Source organism: Periplaneta americana, chromosome 15, assembly GCF_040183065.1.
Source record: "Periplaneta americana isolate PAMFEO1 chromosome 15, P.americana_PAMFEO1_priV1, whole genome shotgun sequence".
NCBI classification, from domain to species: Eukaryota; Metazoa; Arthropoda; class Insecta; order Blattodea; family Blattidae; genus Periplaneta; species Periplaneta americana.
This window is the reverse complement of record NC_091131.1, coordinates 135,768,483-135,787,920: the sequence shown is the minus strand read 5'-3', so window position 1 is coordinate 135,787,920 and position 19,438 is coordinate 135,768,483. Positions and strand designations below refer to the sequence as shown.

Below are 19,438 nucleotides of genomic sequence, written 5' to 3'. Positions count from 1 at the left end.
TATCACGTAGAAACTTACTTTGTTCAGATGATATAAATGAGTGAGTCAGTAAATCACCAAGTTTCTCCAAGAGACAGTCGAAAAATTTGTCTGTGGGTTTCATTATAGTCTCAAGCGTTGATCGGTCAGTCGTCATCCAGTGCTTGTAGGTCACTGATTCACTGCAGTTTTATACGAAACATTTCTCTAAACCCTCTCTTATTTTGAATGGTTCAGGAAATTCTGCACATTTCCTGAATAAGCAATTTATATGAGGAGGATTGCACACCATAGAAGCCAAGAAATGTTGATAAGTTGGAAAGTATAAAGAAAAATTTTCTTGCAATCCACGTAGACCTGAAACTTTAATAAATTGCTTCCGGCATAAGTTTTACATTCTTATAGGACACAAACACAGACAGTATAGTCCACTAACTCCAGCTAGAATACAATTTCTTTGTCAGGGTTAGAATTTTTAAACACTGCATATAATTAATTTCTGCTCATGTGATTTATCCCTGATTCTTTAATCACAACAAATATTTCTTACCAGGCATCATTCTGCTTATGTCGTCAGAACAACAGAATTATTTAACTTTATCGGCAACAGCCGCGAGCAAGGGTTTTCCAGGTTTCGGATTTGGTGAACACAAAATTCCCTTTCCCTTTGCCAGGACTTTGGCTTTCCGAATTATGTATTCCAAAGCTGAAAGAAACTCTTTTTTATATTATTTACGCTGCAGCTTTCAGGTATTAGTGTTAAAATGGTGATTTTCTCACTTTTACCTGAACTTTGAAAATTTTCCTGCAACTGAGACAAAATTTCAGAATCAGAAAGGTCCTGATTCCTCGGCATCTTTATATCGAAGACTTTGTCTTTTACAATATTTTCAAATTTCTGTCTCTTATATTTCTCTTGTTGTAGCCTTTCTTGTTTAATAAGGAACACACCTTGGTCAAAAAGACTTGTATTTAATGAACTTACATTTGCTGTAGAGTCGACGTATTCTTCATTACTAGAGTCATTATGACGATTTTGCGTAACAGCATCATATTATATTTTTATTTCTTTGCGACACATAGCGCACACCTTTTGTTCCTGTTTTAAATCAGGAAATACATTAAGCATCCACGATATAACACTTCTTAAATTTTTCCTCTAATTACAGTGCCCTGATTTCTCGAAGGGATTGCAGCAAACATAGGCCTATAACTTAAAACGCGACTTCATTACATCGCACAAAACTACCACATACTACGAAAACTAACGACACTGCACTTAAAACAGTTTACACGTGTTGTATAAATTGAAGACTGTATTGTATAAACTGCCACTCATGACGGCCTGACAGACCGATGACGCAGCTTATCAGACAAGTAGGAACTCGTGCGCATGCAGTGTTGGTGTAAGACGGGGTTAAGTGCTACAAACCAATACATTGATATATTTTTTTACTGATATTCCTGAAACGTTTCCAAAATGAAACTTACACCAAGGGGAGAATACTCTTACCTCTATAACATACATTTTTCGCGAAATAATTTTGTCCTGCATTTATGGATATTCAATGTTAAAATGTGTTTTACGTGACTATTCAATAAAGAATTCATTACTTTGATGCAAACCTATTTTTATTGAAACGTATGATCCCTTAGCTTTAAAATAAGCCCAAGTTTAAGATTCTACCTCAATTAGAAGAGAAGTTATGAATTATTTTTGTTGACATTGTATGCGGCACGTTTACATTTTTTTTTTCGTATTGATAGAATTGCTGTAGGGATATCGTGCATTACTGAGGGCTAAAATTTTACATAATTCTTAACTTAAGGTTCTTTACCATCCTACCCAATTTAATGAAAATCTGAGGTGGTCGGGTTGAAAAGTCCACTTTTTTGTGTTGATTTGACATGGAATGCCCCATACGTCTTTATTTCTATACTTTCCGCATGAATAGATTCATAGTTCAACATGGAAATACTAGTAGTTCCAGGAATATAAACTATTTAGATGTTTGCCTGTTAAGGGATTAGGTACAGCTTACAGCCGTAAAATTTTTGTAAATATTCAACATTTTTTTCTCCATTACTGTATCTTGTACAATAATCAAAATTGGTATGTATAAAACACTGTACTTCTGCTATATGAAAAAATATTTTTACGATTTAAAAAAATAATTATGTTCTATTTTTCAAAATTCAAAATGTTGGCAGTTCACTGTGCACTGATGAAGCGTTTCCCTCGTAACCCAAAAACTTGTCACCTTTTTCTTTCATGTTTTCTCTCCTTTATTTCATTTCCGAAACTCATACAGTATTTATAATATGATGCTATTTTGACTACATTCCTTTATAAATAATATGTTTTTTTTTATTTTGTGTAGTAGAAAATACTGATATTTGACCATTTTTAAAAATGAATGTATTTTTATCAGACAATCTATCAAAGGTATAGAAGTGTTGTTGCATCATAGTGTAGATATGACATGCATAAATACACACAAAGAACTTCATCACAGGATGTTGGATAGTTTTTTGAGTTATGTGTGTGGGAAACGCATCATCACTGCATAGTGAACTCAATTTTGAAAAAAAAAAAACAAACAAAAAAAAAAACAAAAAACAAAGGAACAAAGGACATACTTTCTTTAAGTCGTTTTTTTTTTCATAGCAGAACACATAGTAATTTTCATTATTATGTAAGATACTGTAATGGAGGAAAAAATTGTTGAATATTTCCAAAATTCTACTGCTGCAAGCTGTACCTAACGCCTTAAGGATCCCGCAAGTTCACACCTGTGGAGTAATAGCTAGCGCGTCTGGCCGCGAAACCAGTTGGGCCGGGTTCGATTTCCGGTCGGGGCAAGTTACCTGATTGAGGTTTCTTCCGGGGTTTTCCCTCAACCCGATATGAGCAAATGCTGGGTAATTTTCGGTGCTGGACCCCGGACTCATTTCACCGGCATTATCACCTTCATCTCATTCAGGCGCTAAATAAACTAAGTTGATGAAGCGTCGTAAAATAACCTACTAAAAAAATGATCCCGCATACAAAGTCTATGTGGTGCAGAGAAGTACAACTTTTAATCTTTCTTCATCTGGTGCAGTAATATGGCCAGCACCACACTCCGAGGGCCTTCAATCAAACTCAATTTTATTGAAGGAAGGCCGAATGAAACTACCCTCAAATAAAAACATCCGTCCTCATCTGTTATTTATGTACAGTTGATCCATTTTTGTTGATTATAAGATTAAAAATTACCTTAGGAATAACGTCGTCATCTTTTTTTTGAGTATGCTTAGTAATTAACTCTCTAGTTCGTAATGTATTGCTCTCATTACTTTTAGTCTATAGTAACAGCTCTACTATTTATTCACGATACAAGTGTTAAAATTACATTATTTTGAGAGTATGGTTGTTTGCGAAACAATGACACAGACCGAGTGTATAAATCATACGAGCAAAATAAAATCCAATTCACATGTGTGCCGCGCACCATTTCTAGACAGCCATTCGTCCCTGCTCATACAGAGGCAAATTTGTGCACGATTATATTCCTTTTGATTACAATAATGAAACTTTATTTCACCAAAAGTACACGGTGGTATAACTCAGAAGTAGAAAAATCGGCTACAGATCGAGATATCTCCGGTTCAAACCTAGTGGCGGTATGTTTTCATAATTATAATTAATTCTTAATTGTTTCATATAGTCATCAATAAAATTCTTGTTGAAACAATTTATTTTGTATATATACTCGTACGTTTCTTAACAAAAAATAATTGCTTTTAAAAGTAGGCCTGCTATTGGTTCAACCGGAAACAGTTAAAAACGTCGGTGTTAAAATAATCTTTGCACTACTGTTAAAAGAGTTTTTCCGCACGCTACCGCCTAATAGTAATTTCTCAACAGGCTCGCCTATCTTTAAAATATTTACTTTTAGGAATGACTGCATAAAATCATATTTTTTTTATTTTAATGATTGAGTTATAGAACTTAGATAATACGTATCGAAAGTAATATACTGTACTATCTACATGTCATAAACAAATAAGGCATAGGCCCCCTACTAAAAAACGACCCTAATGAACCCATATTACACTTTAATTTGAGTTCTTTCGGGTCGCCTGGTAAAGTCACTGAGAAATGACATAAAACTTGTGTACGTAATATGTACTGTTTAAATGTTTTTTTCTTCTACACATGCGACAAATCTAATTAAATATTAAAGCTCACCTGCATGACAAGTACTCCGGCAACGGCCACTAATAAGGCGAGTTTCAGCGCCATTTTTAGTAATTTTTGCTGCTAAAAAAAAAAAGAAGAAAAACGAAATTATACGTTATACTTTATACAGTTTCCCTTAGAAAGCGGCTATGTACAAAAGAAATATGTCTTGATTTTTGATGACATGGGACTGAAGTCCGTGTACACTGACACTATCTGGAGGGAAGGGTGAGATGAATGCGTTAAATTAGTATGAATTTGTAGTTTCTGAGATTCCTTGGAGATGGTTGAGACAGTTACCAAGTGTCACAAGAATTTTCAGATCAGATGCTATTGGCTGTCGTCAACTGTGCATCCCCGACTGTCACCCTTATTTTCATTATATATACTCGAGTCTCACTAACCGAACGTCCTCGACTGTCACCTGAAATTATTCTGCATATCAGCGAGCTTCGTGAAGTAGCCATTTCCACCTAGTTCATGTGTATGGGCTTTAGAATTACGTGGGAATTATACTCTGGCTCGTCTTCCAACCTCGCCGAAAATCAGCCGTCACTCTTTGTCATCCATTTCTCTGGTGCGAATTGAGTGGACGTTAAGGTAATATGAAGTGAAATATGTGGAATAAAATTATGAAAGTTTATGAAATTAAGAATTCTAGAAATCATCCATTACTCCATAGAAGGTCGAGTCTGGAACACGAATCCGAGGGATGTTGAGCTCTCTCACTAACGCTAAGCTACCGATGAGGGCCCAAGGAATGAGGCGTATTTCCAACAACTTCCGACTTTTTAGTGTAGGGTCATGAGTTCGATTTCATATAGAGCCTTCGATATTTGTAGCGTAAATAATTTAGTTTTGGAAGAGATTTCCTCTTTCCCAAGCATGTCTGCATATTTTAATAGAAATTTCAGAGTTATCACCATATCATCACCCTTTTGTCTATAAATATCCTTTATAACTTAATAACAACGTTAAGTAAAGTATAATATTGCATTGACGGAAGTGTAAATAAAGTTAGGTTAGGTTAGGTAAAGGTGACTAGGGACGGGGCGACCCTTTGCATGTCGGTCATACTAAGGCCTATTTTGCATCCCGTATTATTGGGATGAATGAGAATGAAGTGTACGGGCGGAGGTAAACTACACACACTTTTCAGGTATATTTTTTCCCATACCTTTGCTGTACATCTGTGGCATGTAATCTGCACACACAACAAAACCTAGGTAGTAAGGGTCGTATATAAACTGCACACACAGCATAACTCGGATTATTTTTTTTAATAAATTACATATAAATCGAACGCAATGTCAAACAATGTTACAAGCGATAAACACAATTGACAATTGTAATGAAAGGAGAGAGGTACTGTATGAATTACACTGACTCAGATGGATAGTTACACAGCAGTTCAACATAAAGTATTGGTCCTTGAATTCAGTTGTTTATAAGTGCTATCTATGCTGCAATAAGTGTTGTATGGAGTGAAGCCAATGCCATTGGATGTACATTCCAGCTAAGTCAATCTTGGTTTCGTCAGATTAAAAAAATATGGTTCAATAAACAAATATAAAAGTGATTCTGAAATCGGCAGGTGGTTAAAATTTGTATTCGCGCTACCATTTTTAGATCTACATGAGGATGGCGACCGTTTTGTATCTGATTTAGTGGCCATTAAGCCACAAGATGAAAAGCTAGATAACTTTTGTGACTATTTATTTTAGTAGACACCTATGTAGACGACGACGCTACCTTTCCTCCTACAATATGGGCAGCTAAAACAGAAAGCTTGCAGCGTACAACTAATTAATGTCTGTGAGTATTTTCATATTAGATTCAACAAGACATTTTACTCTGCTCATCCTGATATTTATAGTTTAACAAACAGGTTAATTGAATTTCAAATATACATATAGGCCTACGTGAAAATTTAGGGGATATCTACTGCAGGAAAAATTAAAAATAAGGCTCCTTAAAGAAGAAAGAATCTATGGAGAAAAATACAAAAGATTTTACTGCGAAGCAGTATCCCGATTGGAATTCATTAAGCGAACAAAATACCACCTACCAATATAAATTATTGCTTAATACGTTAATATTGTAGTAGGAGTATGTTCAAAGGAAATACATGCCATCATAGCTCTGTTTTCATTACCTGGGTTGTTTGGGTGTGCAGATTATATATCCAAAATCGGTGTGTGCAAATTACATGTGTATAAATTACCTTCTTTTAGGTCATATACCTGAAACGTGTGTGCAGATTACTGCCCCCGAAGTGTACAGCTCACCGGCCGCAATGTGTCCCCTCACCCGCTCACTCAATGGGGACCCCCCCTACCCCCGCCCTAAGTTCATATCGCCAAGGTGACCAAGCAGCACATGATCCATTCCAACGACCCTTCCAAGGTGTCGAAGCGCCCTTGGAAGTGCTCTTAAGGAATGAATCCTGGCAGCGATATTGCGGAAGGCTGGGAACCCAGGAACGGTTGTGGAAAGCAACCCTTGCCGTAAGCGGACGAGACATGCGTCTTGATCTGAAAATGTCTATGGAATAAGATGAAGAAAATGAATGATATTAAATCTAAATTATTTTTCTACACTGGAGGGGAAGGGAAATGGACCGTGGCAATGAAAATTTCAATTCATTATTTGCCTAAGTTACTGTGGAAAACCACGACGGAAGTGTATGTGAAACCTCTTTCATAGATATTTCTCACTGAAACTTTTATCTGAAAACATTTCAAAGTAATTTGAGTCTATGTTTGATAAAATAAAAGTAGACTTTCTTAAAATGAAATTTTTATTTAGAACTGATTTTGTAACATTAACCAACATGTCCTTTTCATTCAATTATTTTTTAATGTGTTAAGTGAAGCTGTGGTTATATTTACTTTTAAACTGTTAGGAAGGTGAGAAAAGACTTACGGATTTGAATATAATAGTTATTTACGATAAAAGTTTTATAAAGTACATGTTATTTTGTAAGTATGGCTATTTATGAAGCGAGGACGCAGACCGCAGACGAACAAAATAAATTCATTTTAAGATATGTTTCTTAGACACCCGTTCGTCCATGATGGTACGGAGACAATTCTCAAGATTCTCCACTTCTGTATCCCCCTCACTGTAATAATAAAACTTCAATACGTTACGTGGCATTTCTCAATGGTCGATTTCAGATCGAGAATCCCAGGCTCAAGTCAGAGTGCTCTCTAACCTTTTATAATTTAATTTAATTCTTAATTGTTCCATGAAGTTGTAAATAAAGCAGTTGTGAACCAATCAATTTGATATGTGTAGCCTTTTTTCCTAAATAAAAAACAGTCGGGGTCACACATTGGCGGAAACTACTGCTATACGGGATTGATTTGTACAAAGTATTAAACAAAAAGCATTGAATATTTTGAGAGATGGTAAAATTCATCAAAACAAGAAGACAGAGTCTAATAGATATGAGTCCTAATTAATATTAGCCGAGATATGAATACTTGATACTCAATATCATATTAGGATGCTCAGTGTGATTACCATTCTTCGTAACGCATCTTTATGCCCTAAGTCTTTGGGATTGACGCCTTTTTACCATTTTGTTTATTGCATTTCCGATATGATATTGTATTCCCAATAAGGAACAAGCAAAGAGCTCACATCAGAAGATATGCTGTTGCTAAAATACCAATTTGAAAACCATTGTTTCGTACAAAATTTATATTTTAGACTAATGACTTTTGCATAGTTCCTAAACCTTGAACAGTTTAAAATAACTTATCTCACTGCACCATTAAGAAGAACAGTTTGTTCTCACTCATAGGGTGGAAGTGAAATAGCCTTGCAGATTTCCAGAGCGAATAACTCATGTTGTATGAAAAAAAATACTGTAATATTATACTGGTGAAAATTTCATAGTTTTTCAGAAAAAAAAAAATGTTTCCCCCATCCAAATGTTTAACAATCTCTCATTCGGTAACTTTTGCGAGTAAAATCGTGATTTTTGTCCATATCGCAGGAAATCTAATAAAGAATAATTATCCTCTGGCGTATTTCAATAGCCTACACGGTTTTCGTGTAAGTTTAATTAAAAAAAATCCTCTAAATTCAAGCAATTGCAAGATGCGAGCAAGCGGCAACGTCTTGGCAAAAAACAGCTCACCTACCGAGACACACAGAGTTTGTTGATTTCTTACATCTGTATTACAAGTAGAGTGTATTAGCGGCGATGTTGCCGGACTGCTGAAACCTCAAACTTAATTTTCTAATTAACCGTGCATTTAATCACAAAACGTAATGTAGGTTTTCTATTCATTTACGTGTACCCTATCGTTCCTTTCTATCTCCAAGGTTATTTCACTTCAATTCTGTATATATAATCAGATATATAGAGTGGAAAGTGTTCAGTGGCAGTAAGGTTACAGGCCAAATTCTTAAGAAAAAAGGAAGAGAATTTTCCTTTGCGTTATTTCTCTTCCTTCAGTGGAAAATCAATTTTTTAGAACAAACTACAATGCCACAGTAAATTCAGTAGCACTTACACCACTTCCCAACAGCAGTGAAGGGAATAGATGTAAAGAAACACTGCCTGCTACACGCTCTGATCTACAAAGTGTTTTACACACCGTACGACATACACCCTGCGGAACTCAGGCTTTATGGTGAAGTATGCATCTACATTTTGGCAACAGCGTTGCCAAACATCCATTACTTACATTGATATATTAGTAATTAAGGTATTCTTTAGCAACTCAAAAGCATAAACCTCAGATATTATGTATAACTGAACATCATATGAAGCAACAGGAAATACTACAACTGTCTTTACATGGATATGTATTAGGTTATCATTTCTGTAGACATGTCTTCCAAAAAGGGGGTGCCTGTATTTTTATCAGAGAGGATATATTATTTAGTAAAATTGATATATCTGATTTTTGCCTTGAACAAGATATTGAAATCTGTGGAATACAAATTGGTTATGAGATATCAAATTTAATTATCTTATGTGTTTATAGGGCGCCAATGGGAGATTATAAGAAATTTACAACTAACTTAGATTCATTATTGAAAAGACTTTATAAACCACATACCGAATTTGTAATCTGTGGTGACATAAACATAGATTATCTATCAGAAAGCTCACGTAAAAGAAAATTAAACTCACTTCTTGAAACTTATAATCACACAGTAAGTTTTCCAACCAGAACACAAGCTGGAAGTAGGACTGCCATTGATAATATATTTATAGATAAAAGTAGATTGAATTCCTATTCAACAGTACCATTAGTCAATGGCCTGTCTGATCACGATGCACAAATTCTAAGTGTTTTCAATATGAGTGAAAAATTCCAAAGTGTTAATCTAAAAATAAAAAAAGGATTATAAATGCTGAATCTCTTCATCATTTAAATACATGTCTACAAAATGAATCTTGGGAAAATGTATATAGTACCGATACCATTGATATTAATACTAAATTGAATGCATTTTTCACTACATTTACGAATTATTTCAATTAATGTTTTCCAGTCAAGGTGGTGAAAAAATGTAAAAGTAAAAACATGTGGATAACTCAGGGAATTAAAATATCATGTGCTGGAAAAAGGAATCTATATTTAATGAGTAGGAATAGTGATGATCATCATGTTCTTAATTACTACAAGAATTACTGTAAAACTTTGACAAAAGTTATAAAAGATGCAAAGAAAATGTATCTAAATGAAAAAATACAAAATTCAGATAATAAGATTAAAACTATTTGGGATATTATTAAAAATGAAACTAATCGATATTCAAAGAGTGAAAATATTACTTGCATTAAAATCAATGATAGTAAAATAGATAACCCAAAATCAATTGCAAATCATTTTAACGACTTCTATATAAATATTATTCAGAACTTAAACATTCAAGATTGTGCAGAAGATGCTGCACTTGGTTACCTAACTGATGCATTTAACACTGAGTTTTTAGGTCTCAAATTTATTCCCACTACCGCAGCAGAAATCATGCATGTGATAAAACAACTAAAAACAAAATATTCCTCTGGATATGATGAAATTCCAAGTAAAGTTCTGAAAGCTTGTTCTGAAATATTATCCCCTCCGTTAAGCTATCTATGCAATTTGTCAATGCAATGTGGTATTTTTCCAGAAAGACTCAAATATTCAATAGTAAAACCAATATACAAAAAGGAAGATAAATGTACTATTGCTAATTACAGACCCATATCATTATTAACAACATTTTCAAAAGTGTTTGAGAAAGTTATGTATAATAGATTATATCATTACCTGGAGTCCAACAATATATTAGTTTTAGAACAGTTTGGATTTAGAAAACAAAAATCGCCAGAGAATGCTGCTTTTAGTTTGGTGGATGAAATACTAAATTCATTAAATTCGAAACTACATGTAGGTGGGATTTTTTGTGACTTGGCTAAAGCATTTGATTGTGTAGACCATAGTATATTAGTAAAAAAATTGAAGTTTTATGGTATTAAAGATGAGATGTTGGGTTGGTTTACATCGTACTTATCAAATAGAAAACAAAAAGTAGAAATAAATGTACCAAATAGTCATAAAGTTACTTATTCAGAATTTAGAAATATTAAACATGGTGTTCCGCAGGGGTCAATTTTAGGTCCATTGTTGTTTCTAGTTTATATTAATGATTTAGCCTTGACCATAAACAATTCATCCCATGTAATTTTATATGCAGATGATACAAGTGTAATTATTTCAAGCAAACAATACGATCATTTTATAAACACTTCTAATACAGTGCTGAATCTAATGAATGAATGGTTCCATGCAAATAAACTAGCACTTAATGTTGATAAAACCAGTGCAGTCAAATTTAGTACACACAATAGTGCTCAGGTTTCCTAAAGTATTCGATTAAATGGAACTCATCTCAAAGAATCTATAAGCTCAAAGTTTCTTGGTTTAGAATTGGATAATCACTTGAACTGGAAAACGCATATAGAATGTATTGCTCGTAAATTGAGCTCTGCCTGTTATGCATTAAGATCCTTATCTACTATTGGTGATATAAACTTACTTAAAATGTCATACTTTGCATATTTTCACTCTGTAATGAAATATGGATTAATATTCTGGGGTAACTCGTCTGAAGCTAAACACGTTTTTGTTTTACAAAAGAAAGCTATAAGAATAATGACCGGTGTGCATAAAAGGACCTCATGTAAAAATATTTTCCGAAACTTAGAAATCTTGACTTTACCTTGTGAATACATTCTTTCCCTAATGATGCTGTATATTAAGAACCAAGATAAATTCAGTACTAATCAAGACATTCATCATTTTAATACAAGACATAAATCAGATCTTCATCTACCCTCTGTTAGTCTAAGCTGTTTTAAAAAAGGAGTTCGCTATTCATGTATAACAGTCTTTAATGCACTGCCTAATTATCTTAAAGATTTGAAGAACAACGAGAAAAGGTTCAGAAAAGAATTAACCAAATTTCTACATACTCATACCTTCTACACAATTGATGAATTGTTTATGCTTGTGAATTGAATTATTCTACTTAAATGACATGTACAATTTTATATAGCTCAACTAAAATATGTTTTTATATTGACTTAATCTGTTTACTATGTATTGCATTTTTTTGTTTAGCATAACTGATGAATTGTATGTATTGTAAATTGAATAGTACACTGTATAGGTCAACTGATGAATTGTTTAAGCTTATAAATTGAATTAATCTACTTCATATGAATTGTATAGCTTAACGAAAATAAGTTTGTAAATTGAACTAATTTGATTGTATATGTTTGTATAGTTTGGCTGAGGAATTGTATATGTTCTTAAAATGATTACTAGTCTGTGTAGCTCTACTGATGAATTGTATATAGACCTACTGTAAATTGAATGGTAATATGTATAGCTCAACTGATGAATTGTTAATGATTATAAATTGAATTAATCTACTTGATATTAATTGCACAAATTTGTATAGCTTAATGAAAGTATGCTACTTTGTATTGTATATATTTGTATAGTTTTGGCCGATGAATTGTATATGCTTTAAATTGAATAGTAATCTATATAGCTCTACTGATAAATTGTTTGTGTTTGTAATTTGAAGTAGTTTGCATGATATGTATTATCAATTTCTGTATATCACAACTGGTTGAATTGTTTATGCCTTAAATTTTATTTAAATTGTTTTGTATTATAATATAGCTCAACTTATGAATGATCGTTTGCGTTTGTAAATTTAATAATCTGATTGGCTATGTATTGTATACTTTTAGTAGAGCCATCGATGTAGCTCAGTCGGCAGACTCGCTGGGCTGCTGATCCGGAGCTGCGTTCGGGCTTGGGTTGGATCCCCCTTTGGACTTTGGTTTCTTCGGAGGTTTTCCCCAGCCGTGGGACTGAAGCCGGATGGTCTATGGCGAGTCCTTGGCATCAACCCCTTTGATTTGATTACCCCCTTTGATTTGATTACCTGGTTGGGTTTTTCCGAGGTTTCCCCCACCGAAAAGGCAAATGCCGGGTAATATTTTGGCGAATCCTCGGACCTCATCTCATCTCACTACATCTCGCCAAAATGTAAAAAAATTGTACAAAATTGTAAAAATTGTAGAAAATTACTAAATTGTAAAACTATAAAAATTTGTAAAAATTGTAATTGTAATATTGTAAAATGTTGACATGTTCCACATCTTAAAGCTTCATTGCTCATGTAAGATCTATGGAATTAAATAAATGAATGAAATTAAAATACTCTTAAACAGTAATAATGACAGATACATTATACAAAATAACTGTTGGAACTGAGAACTCTAAATGTACAGTTCTAGATGTATTTAAAAAATAATGTGATCGAAAATTATCGTATTAAATAATAATTTCTGGGAAAATTAAGCGCAAACGATCAAAATGGCACAGAACCTTTCAATTAACGTTGTGCTAAATTTCGCCCCTCGACTGTCATTGAACACTTTCCACTCTATAGAACATTAGACCATAAGAAATTGTTTGCCATGTCTATCCAAGTAACCGACATGATTAGCAAATGTGAAATAATTACGGGAATATATTTTAAAATTAAAATTTTATTTATTATGTCCCTAACTAGTAGCTTACCTAGGCGTAGCTTCTTGATTACAGGCATAAACTAATTGTGAGAGCACGTTTGCTGCCTTTTTATACGATAATTTGACCGTGACTAGGAACCCTACGAGTCAAGTCAGGTGAGTACGTGCTTTATTATCAGAAGAGCTGGGCTTATTTTACGACAATACGTTTGGAATTTATAACTTTTCGGTACTACAGTATGCCATTACTTATTATTCTATTGTTTAAAAGTTAACTAAAGACGTAGAAGTCATTTAGTTAGCAAGTGATAGTAGGCTAGATTTTCAGTTAATTGCTTTTGGTTTTTAAAGAACAATGATTTCGTAATTAGTCGTGCTTTAACAAAAATCGTATTTTTTTTTTAAGTAATAGGCTCATTCAAAAGGTCAAACAAATCTTATAGCCAGTGTATATTTGTCTATACTTAAAAATTCTGTACATTTCTAAATAGAGCTGAACATTGTTGTGCATAAAACATATGAAGAGTCCACAGCAAAAAGGGTGAATGTGGAATAAAATATTGCATTTTGCAGTAAATGCAATTTAAACTTTGATATTCCCACTCTTTTTGTGGTAAACCAATTCTTCAACACAATGTATATCTGGACCTATCATCTCTCTTGCGGTGCAACAAAGTGTATTATATTCTACTTCCTTTGATCTATAGTACTGAACCTTCATCTCATTTTTTCACAAATTTACGACATTTCCCCTTTTTGCAGTGGACTCTTCACATGCTAAGAACTCCGTAACTTAAAAATTGATCGTCACATTATAATTAGCATAATTATCATTATCATCATTAACAGCAGCATAATTACTTAATAGATTGGAGAGTACAAACGTTTCTGGTTCCATTGTTATTATTAAATTTGGCATTAGAAGTCAAATCAGAAGCCACCGGCGTGGCTCAGTCGGTTAAGGCGCTTTCCTGCCGATCTGAAGTTGCGTTCGGGCGCGGGTTCGATCCCCGCTTGGGCTAATTACTGTACCTGGTTGGGTTTTTTCCGAGGTTTACCCCAACTGTAATGTGAATGCAAGGTAATCTACGGCGAATCCTCGGCCTCATCTCGCCAAATATCATTTCGCTATCACCAATCTGAAATTCAATGTAACCTAACTTTTATGAAAGAAAGCAAGATACAGAGTTCATTTCCCTATAGATATTATACTTTTCTGTATACAAATTCGTAAATTATTGTCAGAATCCATAGGCTATTCGTTTGTCGCTACTGATCATTTTAAAAGCCAGTCTAGATCTTTGTTTTAATTTTGGACATGACTTGGTTTAGCTGGTATTGCTCAGCTTTATAGAGGTTATCCCATTGTACACATAGTCTCTTTCTTTCGCTGATACTCAGCTGTATTTATTTATTTATTTATTTATTTATTTATTTATTTATTTATTTATTTATTTATTCTGGTGTAGTTAAGGCCATCAGGCATTCTCTTCCACAACACCAGGAATACAAATACATTAACAGAAATAAAAAGGAAAAAAAAAACACTATAAACGAAGTAAAGTCACACAAAAATATACACAAGTTGCAGTCACACAAACTTTAAATGAGTGATTAAGTATAATTAATTGTATCCTAATTAACTAACATAAACAAGAAACTTACGATTTTAATCTGGAGTAAAAAAAAACACAAATCGACACTTCTAGCAATATCTAAAAAGCATTAAACAAGACAAAATTTTCCAATTTAATTTTGAATTGTGATAAAGTCCGGCAGTCCCTGACATCATTAGGTAGCGAATTCCAGAGACGAGGTATTTCTACAGTGTACGAGGATGAGTATAGAGACGTTCTATGATGAGGGATAGAAAGAAGTGCTTGATGTCGGTTTCGAAGAGTTGTAAGAAATTGAAAGCGCGATAAGAGATAATTCGGAGTAGAAGTATGCATGATTCTAAATAGAAGAGACAGTGAATGTATTGTTCTTCGGTCCTTCAGACGCACCCATGAAAGTAACTGGAGGGAAGGTGTTATATGGTCAAATTTACGAGTATTGCAGATGAATCGTATGCACACATTATGAACACGTTGTAGTCTCTCAGCTAAGAGTGAACTTACATTAGTTAGTAAGGAATCGCAATAATCAAAATGGGGCATTACAAGCGTCTGAATAAGATTCTTTTTTAGACTAAGTGGTAGAAATTCTTTCATATGAAACAAAGAGTGAAGTTGAGAAAATATTTTTTTGCAAGTGTGTGTTACTTGGGTGTTCCAATTTAGATCGCTATCCATAAAAATGCCAAGATTTTTAACTGTTTCACTGTATTTAACAATAATCCCATTCAATGTTATATGTGGTATAGTACCACTATCAAGAGTACTTCGTAGACGATTATGTCCCATTACGATTGCTTGCGATTTCTCTGGATTTAACCTTAATCCAAATTTGTGTGACCACAGTGAAATCGAATTTAAGTCTTCGTTTATTTTATTTACTGCGTCACTAGTCTCATCAGGGTGGAAATGCAAATAAATTTGCAAGTCGTCAGCATACATATGGTATTTGCAGTGTTTTATCATTTTAGTCACGTCATTAATATAAATCATGAAGAGTAAAGGTCCGAGAACTGATCCTTGTTGAATTCCAGATTTCACGACACACCATCTTGAAGAATAATCGCATGCAATGACACATTGTTGACGTTCGCGAAGGTAGGATTCAAACCAAGTAACAGAACTTTCAGAAAGATGCAGAAGTCTTAATTTACATAATAGAAGGTCCGTGTCAACTGTATCAAATGCCTTACTGAAGTCAAGTAATGTCATCTGTGGCTTCACGTATATCCTCATTCACTTTTAGTAGTGCTGTAGTCGTACTATGTCCATTTCTGAACCCGGATTGGTATTCGTCCAGTAAGGCATGTTCGGTTAGATAGTTCATTAGTTGTTTGTGAACAATACGTTCCAGAGCTTTTGATAGGGCAGGTAGGATACTAATTGGACGGAAATCATTTGCACATAATGGGGTTTTAATTTTAGGGATCGGACGGATAAAGGCTTTCTTCCAGAGGTTCGGGTAGGTAGAAGTTATGAGTGAGGCGTTGAATATATGTGTTAATGTCGGCAGTATTATGTCCAATATTTTCTTCAATAATATTATACTAATATTATCCACACCTTCAGCTTTAGAAGTAATACGTTTTATTGCCGCTCTCACTTCAGAAAGAATAGTAAGAAAATTATTCAAACGCGACGACGAATTTCTATGATAAGAATCTGGTTTTGCAACTTGTGCTCAAAAGTGTTTGTTTTCACAGTACTGTTGATTATGTTAAGTAATGTGTAATGTACGTAATTGTAAATCCCTAATTCCCGTTAATATTCCTACAAATTTCGAATACCGATTGTTCTATGTTTTGTATTTGTTCAAAATACGAGCAATTACATAATAGCCTATACTTAAATTCTACAATTTAGACTGAAATTAGATATTTTACTCTTGACAAAGTATACCCTTCTGTGTGACAAGTAGGAAACAAAATTTGATCTCCTTATTTGAATAATAATAATAATAATAATAATAATAATAATAATAATAATAATAATAATAATAATAATAATAATAATAATAATTTCAATGATTTATGGCATGTATTTTGAAGGACAGTTCAAAAAATGAATTATAGAGAGGAATATCTTTCGTAACATGATAAGAAGCTGAATTTTTGACAAACATATAAAACGTAAAGTATGTGTTATCGTTCTGACACATGCAACATATTTATTTTTTCTTTTTTCTCGGACCTCCTGACCTCTCCTTCCAAACTGTCTTCTTTTTTTTTTAGTAGGTTATTTTACGACGCTTTATCAACATCTTAGGTTATTTAGCGTCTGAATGAGATGACGGTGATAATGACGGTGAAATGAGTCCGGGGTCCAGCACCGAAAGTTACCCAGCATGAAACTGTCTTCTTCTACGACTATTTTACCACTACTTACATATACATTTTTATTTATAATATCCAGGGAACAGATTTATATGGACTAAAAATATATGAAATATGTAAATATATATGTAGTTATTTTTACAAAAATATGGAATTAAATATGGATTTTTACCAAAATATGGAATTAAATATGGACTTAAAATTATAAAAAAAATGACTATGTACGTTAAATATTGGTACATTTTAATCAAACTAAACAAAAAATATAATGGACGTACCTTATCTTCCAATGTAGTTTCAACAAAACACAATTTTTATTGTCTGTTACCATAACAATAGGTTACAAACATTTCTTTCAAGTGCTGAAAAGTGAATCTTCTTCTATTGTCTCTGAGGATAGATTTATACTGACTAAAAGAGCGTTCGACGTCACAAGAAGTAACTGGTACATAATTCAATTTCACAATGTCTGCTGGGGATAAGTCCAAGTTAATCTTCACTGTTGATTCACCACTCATCACAGCAACAACCTTTTGTAGTTCTTCATATCCAGGGTTTTTTGAAAGTACAGTGTCCACCTTAGCTCTTACTGCATCTGCAACTTTACCTCTACCACGATTCAGTTGTTCCACAGTACTATTTATAATTTCAAAACTTTCAGATAGTGAAAGGTGCCTATTTTGGAGACTTTTGAGCGTTTTTATGATGCATGAAAATGTATGCTGAATGTGAGCGAAGTCATTCTTCACACTTATGTCACAGGTAACTGTTTTCGCAGTATCAATTGAGACTGCATCTTCAGAGTCCAATGCAAGGAGAACATTGTTAATAGAGTCTATATGTTCGGCATAATATTCAACTGCTTCTAGCCATGTACCCCATCTAGTTAAAATTGGCTTTGGTGGCAATGGAATTTCAGGGTACATTTCTTTCAACACGTTAACTCTACTGGGAGCTTTGAGAAATACTTTTTTCACTGATGAAATCAACAAATCTACTTTAGGGAAATTGTCTCTGACCACTTCTGCCACACGACGAAATGCATGCGCCACACAAGTAAAATGAGTCAATTTAGGATATACAACAGATAATGCTTGTCCAGCTTTGACCATATAAGGGGCAGCATCGCTAATAAAGAATAACACATTATCGTACATAATACCCTTTGGCCACAGGATACCCATAGCTTCGTTGAATAGTTTAACTATAGTTTTGTTATTGCACTTTTCTAGAACATCACAATGTAAAAGAATTCGTTCAGAATATTGTTCACTTAACAAACCGATAACTACATTACCAACAAGTCTACCTTCTTTGTCGGGAGTCTCATCAATGGAAACCCAAATTGAACTATCTTTAATTTCATCTCTTATCTTCTGTATTGTCTCATCGTAGATGGATGGAGCATACGTCTTCCTAAGTGTTGACTCATCCGGGATTGTATGTTGAGTATATTTTTCAAGGAATTCCCTGAAGACCTTATTCTTTAGTTTGTAGAGAGGAATATCAGCAGAGATGAGAGAACGGCACAGGTCGATGTTAAACTCAGATCTTACATTCGATGTTGTTGGTTGTGTTAAAAACAATTGTCTCTGCTTGGAATTTAGTTGTTTGTTGGCCTGATGTTTACTAGTTGTAATGTGTTGTTGCACCAGGAACTTTTGTGTAGATGATACTGCACACTGACACAAATTACAAAATAATATTTTATTGTCAGTTGATAAACCATCTTCTTTAAATTCTGAAATGTAACTTGTTAGTTTTGATTTTAAATTGACTGAATGACGTACTTTTGGCATATTTACCGTCTTTATAGTATGATTTACAAAACTGAACCTATGTGTACTCTGACTGGCATTTAACTGTTGAGCTGCACAACTGAAGTCTGTTAAAAATTTTAAATTAAATTAATACAGTTTTGTAACTTACTTTCCCATTGTTGATAGGACTGCTAATTTTCAAATAACTCTAATGTTAAAGGGTTACTGAACATGTGTTTAAATCTCTATTGTTGAAATGTATTTTTAAAAGTTAATGGAATTTTGTTTTGTTTTATTGTTAAACCTAATATAATATGGACTGTTTTATATGAAATATGGAAAATATATGGAAATTAACGAAAATATGTACTAAACTCTAAAATATGGAAAAATATGGAAAATAAAAGTAGGATTTTTCAACCCTACACATTGTGAAACATAAAGATAATGCAAAATAT

At 33.5% G+C, this 19,438-nt stretch overlaps 1 protein-coding gene across 2 annotated transcripts in view; it reads right to left on the bottom strand.

Annotated features, from left to right (window-relative positions):
* LOC138715673 (uncharacterized) overlaps positions 1 to 13,397 on the bottom strand; it is a 67,242-nt gene extending 53,845 nt beyond the window's left edge. The window contains exons 1-2 of one of the 2 annotated variants that reach the window (XM_069848743.1): positions 13,321 to 13,397; positions 4,214 to 4,285 (exon numbers count right to left, since the gene is read on the bottom strand). In XM_069848743.1, the coding sequence (XP_069704844.1) occupies positions 4,214 to 4,267 (54 nt within the window). In that variant the 5' untranslated portion in view covers positions 4,268 to 4,285; positions 13,321 to 13,397. The remainder of the gene's footprint in view (positions 1 to 4,213; positions 4,286 to 13,320) is intronic. The other variant, XM_069848745.1, reaches the window with a different exon arrangement.
* Positions 13,398 to 19,438: the final 6,041 nt, after the last annotated feature.